Below are 14,100 nucleotides of genomic sequence, written 5' to 3' on the forward strand. Positions count from 1 at the left end.
CACGAGTCAAAAGAGTGGCTAACTGCTGCACAACATAGGAGTTAAATTCTTCCTTGCCCAGCTCTCCCTCCTCACTGATAAGGCAGGTATTTTAGAAGTTGTGAGACTTTACTTACTCTGAGGTAGCCACCGGCAGAGATGCGGGCATACACAAAACAGGTAGGAAGCAAGTATGATGGTGATATTGTTGAACTTTCTCGTGCAACAGAGTGGTAGCTATTAGGAGGAACTAACACTCAGCCTGAAGTCAGGGTGGCATTCTAGTCTGTACAGATGTCTCCTCTGACAGACAGACATATACTTGCTTAAGTCAGTATTACACAGCAGCTTGAAATTGGTAACATTTAAATGATCTGATGTCCTGAGTTAGGAGCCTAGAAGAGCAGATTCTTTGAGTGACCGCTTTCCAGGCAGAAGATATCCTTTGGGAGCATAAATATTCCTTGAGTCCATCTCCTGATGTCATAATAAAAGAATTTTACTGCTTTTTTTTCCCTTGTTCTTTCTAAGGAAAGCTCAATGCAGCACCGTCTATTTTCCTCTGAGTAAGGCTGCCTTCTGTGCAACTTTTGTATCTCAGTAAGGAACTGTATTTTTTCAGTTGTGGCACTAAGCTTACAATGAAAGTAATTTTGAAAATGGCTCCTGGGAGGTATTTTTTACCCTAAAAAAATCCTCATTATTTTCCACCAAAAAAAATTGGTGTAACCATGACAGCTACATAGCTTGTGGGATCCACAGCATGAGTAGCATGAACAAGGAACCAAACGGGGATAACTACAGCAAGCTCTACTTGCTGCTGCAGCTGCTGACCAAAAGATGACGACAGCTGTGAGGCTGACAACTTCGAATAATAGCAAGTGCATTTATTAATCTAATCTTGCTGTTGTTCTGTATCTTCCACTGAAAATACTTACAGTATACAGGGAGTACAATTCCTGAATTCATAGGAACGCTTATGGTAAACCTCCTAAACACAGATTCATAGAGTTGGTCAGAGATGTTATCTCCACTCTCAAAGTAAATCTCATTTACATTGCCTAACAAGACATATGTTTCATGAAAAAATATATTCCAGGAAAATACAATAGCTAAAACAGGCTGTCAAACTGATAAGCTTTTGCTAAGGTTGTTATTTGTTTTCACTCCTAAAAATGTTTACAGAAATGCTTTAAATTAACATTTGACTCTCCTGGCCTGGATGGTGTGCTGAAGGCATGCATATTACAAGTAGTTTTTACTTTTAAGTACCAGGTTTTAGTTTCATAATTTCATTTAAAAAAAGTCTTAATGAAGTCCACGTATGTATTACTTCATGACATGAAAGCATAATGGATTTATTAAGAGCGTGGTTCTTCAAGCTTCCTGAGACAATTAAAAGCAGAAATATTTGAAATTAGACTTTGAGTCATAATTTAATTTTTAGCATCCTACCACTTTCCACAAATCCTTCCTTTTTTTTTCTTTTCTGGTAGACACAGAAGAGTTGATTGCACATATGCCAAACTAAGAACTCAAATCAGATTATGTCCATATTTAGTACTGAAGCAACAAATTGTACATGAGTCACAGGTAGGTCCTACAAGTGTGGTAGCTGCTGCTACTACACTGGGCTCCTTGAGGAAATGGAAAACAACCAAGTGCCTCCTTTTGTACTTCGCTATGATGTAGCACACAGCCAGTGGATTTGGCATTTCTCACAGACATCACCTTCATTTAAAAAAAATAAATAAATACAGTTGTGTAAGTTATTTTACTCTCTATTCACTTTGTTTTCATAACCAGAACATAAGAATAGGCTGTACACAACATGTCAGTACATGTCAGACCAAGGTCCATCTAGCGCAGCATCTATCTTTACCAGAGGCAAACAGCAAGCACCTAGAAGAGTATAACAGAACAAGCATGCACTGATGAGGTCACTACCTTAGCAGAATATGTTTGCATTTAACAGCTCCTGATGGAATTTTCTTCTAATCAATTTATCTAGTCTTTTTCTTTTTTTTTTGGAAAGAATCATTTAGGCTTTTAGCATCTACAACATCTGGTGGCAAGGAGTTCCATATTATGGGAAGAAGTATATCTTCCTGCTTGTTTTGCAGGTGACATCTTCTAACTGTATTTACTAGACCACTTTATAATCATTAATGTCATATTTTAAATATTGCTGATTGCAGTTTGATGTAGAGAGTGATGCGGTGTTCAAATGCAAACATGTTTGCATGCAAACAGAGTGAACTTTGTCATCAGAAAACTCTTTTGTATTGACCAAGTTAAAAGATAGCAGTTTTGAGGCTTCCAGTAAAATAAGATCACAGCAACCTCTTCAACAGACATAATACAGCACCTATCTTAAGAGACAAGCACTTCTGAATGTTTGTATTTTTCCTTGCTTTTTATAAAGAATACTTTTACAGTAATGATATCTAAACAAAAACCGTCAACATGATGAAGGAAAATTCAACTGTGTCCACAAAACAAGTAAAAAAAATGTATAACAAGTATTTCAGTTGCACAAAAGATCAGGTCAAATACAAAGTAGGGGGTAAACCCAAGACATGCTCTTGTGTACTGCTTCTTCATGACATATGCAGAAACCAAAACCATATGATGATTTTTTTTAACAAGAAATTCCAATAAAATTGAAATTAATGGAAAATGTTAACTTGCATCTTTGCAAGTGCCAAACATCTGTTTCAGAGAAATCCCCTCTTAAGTATTTAAATGTCTTTCAATTAAGATGAGAAAAAGTTATAGAAATGCACAGAGTACCACAAATGGTGCAAGAGTTGAGTTATCAATATAACAATGGTAATTTTGATAGTGTATCTTTAAATGTAAAAATCAATATCAAGAAATAATTTCTTTATTAACACTTTATAAACTGAGACATACCTAGTATTTCCATACCTTAAGAAACAGAAATGGTAGCAATTAATTTTCAACCTGTCTTAAAAAAAATAATCATATTCTAGTTTGAGTGATTTTTTTTTTGTACTGAACTCCTCATGTTTGTGTTTATTCTTCCCCGCAGCAACCATGTTGATTCAAGTGAATGAGAATTTGAACATACTGACTATTAAATACAACTAAATCAAGTTTCTCTTGTGACCTAGAAAAAGACGAAATAGAACAAAATATCCAAAACAAAAATATGTTGCAAATTTGTAAATAATACTAAGTTCCTTAATATATGGTTGGTATGCTGAAGGCAAGGGAAAGATTAAAAATCATTCACAGTTAACTTAATGCTAAAATGTAATTTAATGCATTTTCTACTTGAACATTCTCTGAAAAGCAGCTTTATCCATTAAGTTGGGGACTTAAATTGTTCAGGGACTAGATGATGGGGACTAAAATTCATTGAAGAACAGGATCTGTTATTATTTTTGAGCTTCAGTTACATTAAGTATTTAACATTGTTGCCCTAGTACATGGTTCAGTGTTTATGAAATAGCTCTATATGGTTGTGGCAAAACACTGGTATTTTAAAGATTAATCATCTGCATTTTGAATCATAAACAACTAAATCTCAGTCAAAGGTTAAAAAAACATAGCTTTAAAAAGAAATAAAGGTGTGAAGCAAAGTGACCTACAGGGAGAACTACCTGGGTCCAATTGAAGGAACCTTTTTTAAACATAAAAGAATTAGAACAGAATAATGATGTATAACTAGAAATACAAAACCAGAAGGGCATTTCAGATGACACATGGAGAATATATTTAAATTTACCTTCAGTATAAAAAAGGGGGGGGAGGAACAATCAAGCAAGACGTGCTCTCACCTCAACTGAACTGAGGTGAAACTAAGCATGTGATTGACAGATGCTCAGTGCAACACATCTTCATGCTCTTCGACTTATTTTAACCTTTATTCTCGAAGACAGCAGATCCAATAGATGTATATACCCATCTGAATTAGTCAAATTTCTCTCAAGCGATTTTTCCTATAAAATTTTAGATATTGGCACAAAAAATTCTAGGATAAATACAGGATTTCAATAGTTTTCCAGTGTTTTGGAAACAAGATAGTAGGAAGAATATAAGTTAGAATCTCCTCCTCTTAGTTTAATTTAAAACGAACAATCAAACGAAAAAGGTTTTACACACTTTATACATGAAAAGCTGGTAGAAAAGATGTCAATAAAGAAAACCTAGAGGAAATAAAAATTTCTGCACCAAGATATTATTTCAGTTCACACTGGAGCTAATCTATTCCAAATTAATGTGAAGTCACCCTTTGAGAAGCCAGTTCAATTATTTGACACTACTGGAAACAATTATTTTAAAACACATAGTGCATGGTACTGTAGACATTGAAAAGTCAACCACAGGAATGGAAAAAAATAATTAAGCACAAAGAGAAAACAGTGCATAAATGTCTTGCACAAAATCTGGTAAGAATAAGTAACCATAAAGAGAAAAAAATGCAAATAATTAAATTATTTAAAATATCAAATGATCCCACAGTAAAAAACCCAACATGGATAACTGAAAGAGTAAGAATTCCTGTAAAATAACTAGGAAAATTCAATTAAAGTTCTACATTCCAGCATAAAGCTGACATTTTTGAGGCACTTGTATTCACACCAAAATCAAATGGGACTTTTACCGTTTATTTAAAGGTGTACTGGATAAAGCTCCTTACACAAAAAGGTTCATAAGACTCTTCATTGGTGATTACAGAAAGAATTTTCAAACAATTCCATACACAAAAATAACAAATATTTACACTAAGGCCACATTACAGAAGAGAACAAAACTTAGAAGGGCAAAAATCTCTCAACTTTGTGACCATGTTTTAATCCTCTGTATGGATGCAGAACAAACTAATGCAAAATTATTACTACAGTATTATTTTGTCTCCTAATACTTTTACAGATATATACAGTGGACAGAAACACCAACTATCTCTACCTGAATGGCAAATTCATGAACTGACTGATTCCTAATACAGCTCATGCCATAAATTGGAAAAGGATTACTCTAAGTGCTTCAAAATGACACTTCTATGACCACTTGGGAAAGGAATTACCTATAACAGCAAAAGACTGGTTTGATAACCCAAAAGTCCATTCCAGTCTTATAACCTTCCTATTCCAGAAAATCTAGTTATAAATAAAGTGCTTTCAGAAGCCAATGTGCAAAATCAGACAATCTGACACGGAATGAATAGAAACCCCCACAACCATCACTACATGTTTCTTTAAACAAACCCTAGACTTGTGAAGTATCATATTTTGGTCAATAATTACTAAATTGCTGGGGCAATTTCTGTGGTGTGTGGCTAAGCTACACATTCTTGCTTCAGTTCTCACTGATGAAAGGCTAATGAGAGACTGTGATAGAAACTAAGTTCTCTTTTGAATCCTGAGATGCAGTAGGTTAGACTGTTTCAGAACATGTACTTAATACCTGTCTGAATAAAGATGATTTGAACTAGACCTTAAAAAAACAACAACAAATATATCAAACTTCATATTTCCTACTGTTCTTCCACTCACCTACAAGATTTTAAGTTTACTGATCATCAGGAATGTGTAATAAAAAAAAAAATTAAAAAAATGGTTAGCTAGAATATAACTGAAGTCAGTTTTCGAACTGCAACAGGAGATTTCTATGGTTTATTTTCAATGTTATGTTGACACAAATGACTTCTACAAATAATTATCAAATCAATCTATTTTTAAAAAGACTCATTACCAATCAATTCTTTCTAACTCAAAGTAAAAATTTACTATTATATATAGTACAGTGTAATGCTCGACTACATTTATAACGTACTGCAAAACTTGTGGGATTGTCAGATCCAACTTTTATAAACTGTTATAGAAATTCTTCTAAGAATCCAAGCACAGATACAACTGTAAATGCTCATTAATATTTTAAAATATTTGTAGCAAATATGTAACTGGCCCAATATGCAACTGATTTTCTTAAACTGATTTAAACTGATTTCACAACTATTATACTTTTGCTAAAAGAAAGTTTTAATGGAATAAATGACTAAGCAAGTTACAAGCTACTTTGAAACCTTGTATATAGTAAGTTTACCATGAGGGATGAAATGTACTTTGTACTATTACAAAATAAGCTGGATAAGAATCTGTTTATGAGTCTTTTCCTGAAGCACTTAACCACTGCTAACCAAGTACAAATACTGTTGTGCCCATGTCCCATGGTTTGAAGGACAGTACAAACTTATTTTCAAAACAGTGATGATGAAACATATATGGTGTACACTACCCTTTACAGACAGGGTGTAAGTGGGACTCCCCTCATCACTCAAGAAAAAAACCCATCACTGAATCTCAGCCAGGAAAGCGAGGTATTTTCCCTGAGTTCCTTCCAGGAATTACTTCCATAAGCTGTTACTTTTTAGTATAGTCCATAAAGTATATTTATTACTCTGACAGGTGCATGGGCTTTGACCAAGATCCATTTATTCTGCCTCTTATGTAATCATATAGAAGCTATTATGCCAAATGATTTGGAGTTAAAACCATCTTCCACTCTCAACCTAAATACAGATAGACTCCATACATCTTATGCCAGAAAAAGCTAGCTGTCCATACATATGTTTGTTTTTTTTTTTTTAAATGGACATATGTGTCAATTGATCAATAAGGGAAAAGAGTTGACTGAAATACTTTGATATTCAAGAACTTGATGAAATGAATGGAAATGATGCTCCTACTAGAAAAGTCAAAGAGGATTTTGTTTCTTTGAAGATGGTATTTTCATTGTTTCACTGATTTATGAAAACTTCACAACAAGAAGAGACATTAACAGTGGCCAGACAATGGAATAAGGACAATGAGCTCCAACTGTGTGTGTAAGTGGAAATAAAGTGGAAGAAAATCTTCACTCCTGATGAAAATGGAAACCTAAGAGATTAAGGACAGGTAAGTTGCTATTGATGTGCCTGCAGGAAATTACCTGTCAATTCAAAATGGTGTGATCTAGCTCTCAACAGTGACGAGTCTGCATTAGATGCACTAGATGATCTGCACTAGTGGTCCTATTAACCAATTTACTTATGACACAAGCTATTTTAATAGTAGACCCATTTTCACTTTCCCCACAGCTTATCCTTTGTAAATGACCAACTTCAGATATCAATAAGCTCAAACATCCTTATGGATCGTGTTTTGTCCTGGACATCTGTTTAAATGCCTTTGCCAGTAAGACCCATACTGCTAAATGGAAATTTCTCCATGCACAGCATAGTGGAAGAGAGCTCAACCAACATTAATCTTAACTAGTAGTAGAGTGAAACTTCCGAAGTGAAATCCTATTTCCCATACTACTGTTCAGTTCATAAAAGCAGGGAAAAGAAGAGGCCAAACACGTTATTTCTACTTCCTTCTCAGGACAAGATTACCAATTAGATTCAAGCTTAGTAATTTTATTTATTGAGAATACTGAAATCACTGAATTTGATCTTGCGCTGCTACCGCCATATGAAAGAGGTTTTTTTAATTTTTTTTTGTTTTTATTTTTCTAAAGAGCCTCAAAGGGGAGAAATGTGTTATTTTTTCTCCTCCTACTGAAAACGAATTGAACTGTCTTTTAAGTTTCATTTTACTGTTTATACAAATGAGTATATATAAGCATTAAACTGCAAGTATATAGCATTAACAGAATAACTGAACCCAAGTTTCAGAACATTACAGCATTTCATAACAAGAACAGTGCACTGACTATAAATCATGCTCAATAGAACACCAACACATTTTCAGGCCGCCATATAATATGGGTTGAGAACATAAAATAGCATGTGTTATTGATACTGAAATACTTTCAATGAACAGAACTCAGATCACAATTTGAATTTGACAGACTGCATTTATGCCCCATCTTTAAGTCAGTGTAATAAGAAAAACTGTAAATTTCAACCCATGTATTCATTTCTGCTTTTCGGCTTGTAATGAACTGACAATTCTATAAATATATATGAAGAAATATATCATAGTAACAAATTGTTTGAAAAAAGAAGTGACGAATCTGAAGATGTAACTCCTGATTCTGTGCCCTTGTGCATTTTAAGACAGGATTAATAAACTTCTCCAATTTCTCACCGCATGAAGTGAAACCCATTAGCCACTGGTAACTCACCCTTTTCTGCTCTTTAATATATTCCATCAGTTCCTCTCTTGTCCTTTTCACTGCTTCTTCAATTGCCTTTTCACTTCGTTTTTGCTCCTCCATTAATGCTTCCTTGACAATTTCCTTTTTAAAAGGAAAACATGTGAGTGTAAATATCAAAGTATTTCACAAATGTAATACAGGTCATCCCTTTCATTCCTACTAAATTTTTATCATGACCACACTCCTTTCTTAGTGACAGTTATCCTAAATGTATGCAATATCTTCACAAAAATTTATAAAATCAGTACTTTAATCACTAAAGGGCCTAGAGACGAGCGAAATAATCACTTTAAAGCTGTGTTAATAGGTACATAATGTTCCTTGAGAGCAGAAGAAAAGGAAGCAATACAGGTATTACATTCCAACTGAAGCAGGGATGTACTAGTTGCTATTAATAGAATAGAACAGAACAGAATAGACTATTTCAGTTGGAAGGGACCTACAACAATCATCTGGTCCAACTGCCTGATCACTTCAGGGCTGACCCAGAGTTAAAGCATGTTGTTAAGGGCATTGTCCAAATGCCTCTTAAACACTGACAGGCTTGGGGCATCGACCACCTCTCCAGAAAGCCCGTTCCAGTGTCTGACCACCCTCTCGGTAAAGAAATGCTTCCTGATGTCCAGTCTAAACCTCCCCTGGCGCAGCTTTGAACCATTCCCACACATCGTCTCACTGGATCCCCGGGAGAAGAGCTCAGCACCTCCCTCTCCAGGTCCTCTCCTCAGGAAGCTGTAGGGAGCCATGAGGTCGCCCCTCAGCCTCCTTTTCTCCATACTGCATGGCTGTTCAGAACTTACATAAGAGCTGTTCTAACATCACAGTAAGCAGAGTCCTAATGACAATAAATTTGTTTCCAAACCTTGGGAATTGTCAGGGACACTCTGTACACAACAGTAAAAAGCAACAATGGATACCACCCCCACTCCCCCCAAATTAGCATTACCTTACACCAAATCTGATTCAGTACTAGAAATGCATCACAGTAGAGAAAGCCAGGAACCACTTCTGAAAACACCTCTATCACCTCCAGTAGAACTTATCTGTGTAAGTTACCAGCTCAGGAAACAACTTCCTGCACCAAAGCCACTGTCCTAAAACTTAAGTCCCAGCATCCCAAAGCTACTCATGCAATAAGTGATAACATTGTTTAGCCAAGTGTTTTGTTTCTGAAATTCAGGAAAATAAAGTGACAACATAAGATTCCTGAAAATGAACCATACCAAAATGTAACATTTTCAGAAAGCTACAAAACATCCAGTAAAAATAATCACACAATGTTAAATGATTTGGAGGGGAGACCGAGAGGGAGACGGAGTGTCTCAGAAATCAGAAACACTAGTGCACCTGTAGAACGAAGCAGGGATTTGTGACATGCGCTTCTATTATCAGGATCACCAAGCTTCCTTAGTGCGTTCACGTTTAGCATAAACAGTAAGATGTAATCAGAATTTCATAGGATGAAACTTGTTTTTCTTTTTAAAGAATACAAATATGCCGTATTTGTATTCCTAATAGCTATTCAGAAATATTACTTCAGAAAAAAAGGTTTGGGTTTTTTTTTTGGGGGGGGGGGGGGGGGGGGGGGAGCGGGGGGGGTGTTTGGTTTGGGGTTTTTTTTGGCAAGAAGCTCCACAGTCCTTCAAAAATACATGCATAAAAATTGGTGAAAAAAACCCTGGTAACTGTTGCAATATTCATAGAAATTGTAAATAATGTTGTTACGTTATTTTTTTCTATGGGCCAAAATTCACCTCCGCTGTTACTGCACCACAGCCATGCACCACAGAGATAGCTGAACTCAGGATCCAGTGCATAACAAAATGAATGGGTAAGCAAAACAGACAGGCCATGTTGCACCTGCTCTGAGGGAGGGTTTGGAGGGCAGCACATGGAAAAGATGAATCTCAATTTCCCTCTAAGTGCAGACTTTTACAAAACTCAAAGCAATGCAGCCATGGAAAAATGGAAATTAAAAAAAATTGAAATAATGGAAAAAAACTATGGTTCAAAAAGGAACACGCCAAGACTTCTAGTGTATTTATTCACATATATGATTCTTTTTTAATCAAAACTTTTTGAAAATGAGAAGTAAATATACATTGACCCTCCTCCTTATTACTGTTCACCGATTAGACATAACACTGCATTACTAGCAGGTGCTGAAAAGATTTGTCTATAGGTTTGCTTGACTGCAGAGTAATACAGACATTTTATGATACGTATTTACAACTAGGATTTGTGGGAGTGGGGAAGGTTGGTCTACGGTTTTTCCTTCCCGCTCCTCCCCCCCCGATCTCTACTGGCCAAGGACCAAAGGTCTAAACAAAGTTCAAACTCTTTCTTTTCCTATATGCTACACTATCAGATGCGATCCATCATCCATTATTAACTAAATATTAAATCAGAATAATGCCTACTAAGCAACACAGTTTCTACACAGACAGTAAAACTAAAAAACATTTTTCACCACTTCAGTAAGAAAAAAGATAAAAATCAAGGATAGCTTAATTTATTTTTTTGGATTTAATTATTCACAGGCTTTCAGGCTCTTGTCAAAATGACTGAGTCTACCTTGTACATACACTGTCGGGTTTAGAAGAAATCAATTACTTTGCTGCAGTACTTAAAGTATTGAAAGTATTCAGTTAAAGCACCATGCTTATTTATATGGGAATAATGACTGACATAAGGAGAAATACATAACTTTACAAACGTTTGTGAGATAGAATGACAACCATTTTATTGCTGTCTTTACTGGTTTAAGAAACATTTGTCAACCTACAGCGACACCTGCTTTAAATACAGAATCTCAGAATGCTAACTTATGCATTCTTGGTGCTTTACTATTCTGTCATCTTTGCAGAAAGTATTTTTGCAGGAACTCAACAGTACTGAATGGATTCACTCTGGAGAACAGGTGGAATTCTAAGGTTTTGGAAGCAGAAGGCATTTATGAAGTTACATAATTCATCTGTACATGTAAGAGTGGCATTTAACCATATGCTATTAGTGTACAAAATGAAGAATACCACCACTAAATTGGACCAAACACCAAACACTGGATGCACCGGCTTTGGTGCAGGAAGTTGTTTCCTGAGCTGGTAACTTAGACCAGTGAAAGCGTTTCAACTGAAAAAGGAAATGTTATTTCTTACCTTTAGCTATTTACTCCTTTTCAGCCAAAACTGAACAGTTTCTGCAAAACTATCCTTCTGCTATCTTTATAACAGAAAAAGTCTAAAATCCCAAATTTGAAATGCGCAACAATGTAGTCCCCAATGTTCTGGAATACAGCAAATATGAAAAACCATAGTTGTGAAAAGTGATTATCATTTTTTCTACTTTAATTCAGTTTACCGAAGAAAAATCCTGAGACAAAGGTCTCTTTCACTACAGAACTCTGGCAAGACTAACAGAAAAAGTAGCAGAAAGTTACATATTATAGAAATATGCTGTTCTTATAACTATATTCTCATGCCAGCTTCATTTGTCCAAAGGTCCCAAAATACTGTCTTGTATTAGAATGGAAAAAAATCCCATCATTTACCCCATTAAACTCTTAAAAGCAAATAACAGAACTGATAAGGTGCTATATATCTTAGTACATAGAAAATTTTACATCAATAAAATGCTTACAATCAATTAAAGTACGTTAACTTTCCTTCATATCATGCTACTTGAAACACTGTACAAGCAAAAGTCCAAATAACAATACAATTAAATTCTACAAGTCTATTAAAATAAACCACAGGAACCATCAGCAATACTTTTATGGAAAACTATTCTATTACACCAGGATTAAAACAGAAAAAATAAAATTGGAAAGAATTCTTTTCCATTTACAACGGCAAGTTCCCAAAACTAAAACCAGTATTAATTCTCTGAAGAATATACTGTTACGGGTAACAGTGAAAGCAAAGTTGTATAACAGCCTGTTTGGGCAATACGCAAAGCATACCATAACTTTGCTAGTTTTTAATTTTTGTTACCAATACTTATTTCAAGAGCAACAAGGTGATAAAAAAATATTTTCTAACATTGTATACCCTTATTTTTTTACCACAAGGAACAAAACATTACTGATTACCTCTATACTATTAAGTAAAGAAGTTGCCTTAACTTTTTACTTTCTTTTTTTTTTTCCCTTTGTCACATTCACAATACTTACAAAGTAAGAGTTTTATAATGAGATCCAAGGGTCCTCTTAGCTTCCCTAGAAATTCCAAAAAATGGAAGATTTAAGAATCCAGCTGAGTCCCTTACTGTTTTTCAATGCCTCACTCTACAGCACAAATGTTAGTTTTTCTATATATTCCCAGCATCCAGCAGTTCAGAAAAATTTGAATAACCCTGAATCAGTGGATATTCCAAAATCCCAATATTTCAAAAAGCAAATACCTATTCCAAAACGTACCGGGAATAGCTAGTATGTTGAACAGCTATTCCCATTTCTTTAATCCCTGTGCTTTCTTTTGTCTTATATAGATTTTCTAATTACACAGTGGATGACTCAAAATTTGAATAAGAACAATTGCCATACCACATACTAAGTTTATTTTTAAGTGAACATAGTAAACAGAGCTTTACTTCAGTAAAGCCTTTGACACCGTTTCCCACAGCATTCTCCTGGAGAAACTGGCTGCTCATGGCTTGGACGGGAGTACGCTTTGCTGGGTAAAAACCTGGCTGGATGGCCGGGCCCAAAGAGTTGTGGTGAACGGAGTTAAATCCAGTTGGCAGCCGGTCCCAAGTGGTGTTCCCCAGGGCTCAGTGTTGGGGCTGGTTCTGTTTAATATCATCATCAATGATCTGGACGAGGGGATCGAGTGCACCCTCAGTGAGTTTGCAGACAACACCAAGCTGGGCAGGAGGGTTGATCTGCTTGAGGGTAGGAAGGTTCTACAGAGGGATCTGGACAGGCTGGATCGATGGGCCGAGGCCAAGTGTATGAGGTTCATCAAGGCTCAGTGTCAGGTCCTGCACTTGGGTCACAACAAGCTTGTAGCGTTGCATGGGCTTGGGGAAGAGTGGCTGGAAAGCTGCCCGGCAGAAAAAGACCTGGGGGTATTGGTTGACAGCCGGCTGGATATGAGCTGGCAGAGTGCCCAGGTGGCCAAGGCAGCCAACAGCATCCTGGCCTGTATCAGAAATAGCGTGGCCAGCAGGAGCAGGGAGGTGATCATCCCCCTGTACTCAGCACTGGTGGGGCTGCACCTTGAATACCGTGTTCAGTTTTGGGCCCCTCACTACACGAAAGACCTTGAGGTGCTGGAGTGTGTCCAGAGAAGAGCAATGAAGCTGGTGAAGGGTCTAGAGCACAAGTCTTATGAGGAGCGGCTGAGGAAACCGGGGTTGTTTAGTCTGGAGAAGAGGAGACTGAGGGGAGACCTTATCGCTCCCTACAACTACCTGAAAGGAGGTTGTAGGGAGGTGGGGGTCAGTCTGTTTTTCCAAGTAACAAGTGATAGGATGAGAGGAACTGGCCTCAAGTTGCACCAGAGGAAGTTTAGATTGGATATTAGGAAAAATTTCTTTACCAAAAGAGTTGGCAAGTACTGGAAGAGGCTGCCCAAGGAAGTGATATTTAAAAGCCGTGTAGATGTGGTGCTTAGGGACATGGTGGTGCAAGGTTAACAGTTGGACTGTATGGTCTTTCAAGGGTCTTTTCCAACCTAAGATATTCTATGCTTCATCTACCATATTCTAGTTAACCAAAAGTACTGATATATCTTCTGAATATATAAACACTTATTACTTCATAATACAAAATTAATATAAGGTACATAATGAAACCAAAACTGAAATCTCACTATTTCAGATACATATTAACTATACTTATAACCTGAAAATTATCTCAAGAGTCACAGTCTGCCATGACAATGGTAATTCAAGAGACAGATCATGTAGCCATCAGACTGCACAATCTCATATGGCTGCAGACAAAGA

The 14,100-nt window shown here is 36.2% G+C and overlaps 1 protein-coding gene across 4 annotated transcripts in view; it reads right to left on the minus strand.

Moving 5' to 3' along the window:
- CCDC91 (coiled-coil domain containing 91) overlaps window positions 1-14,100 on the minus strand; it is a 153,804-nt gene that overhangs the window by 23,500 nt on the left and 116,204 nt on the right. For all 4 annotated transcript variants that reach the window (XM_075051692.1, XM_075051689.1, XM_075051691.1 and 1 more), the window contains one exon: window positions 8,119-8,232. In XM_075051692.1, coding sequence (XP_074907793.1) covers window positions 8,119-8,232 — 114 coding nt within the window. The remainder of the gene's footprint in view (window positions 1-8,118; window positions 8,233-14,100) is intronic.

The sequence above is a fragment of the Buteo buteo genome, chromosome 19 (genome assembly GCF_964188355.1).
Source record: "Buteo buteo chromosome 19, bButBut1.hap1.1, whole genome shotgun sequence".
Lineage (NCBI taxonomy): Eukaryota > Metazoa > Chordata > Aves > Accipitriformes > Accipitridae > Buteo > Buteo buteo.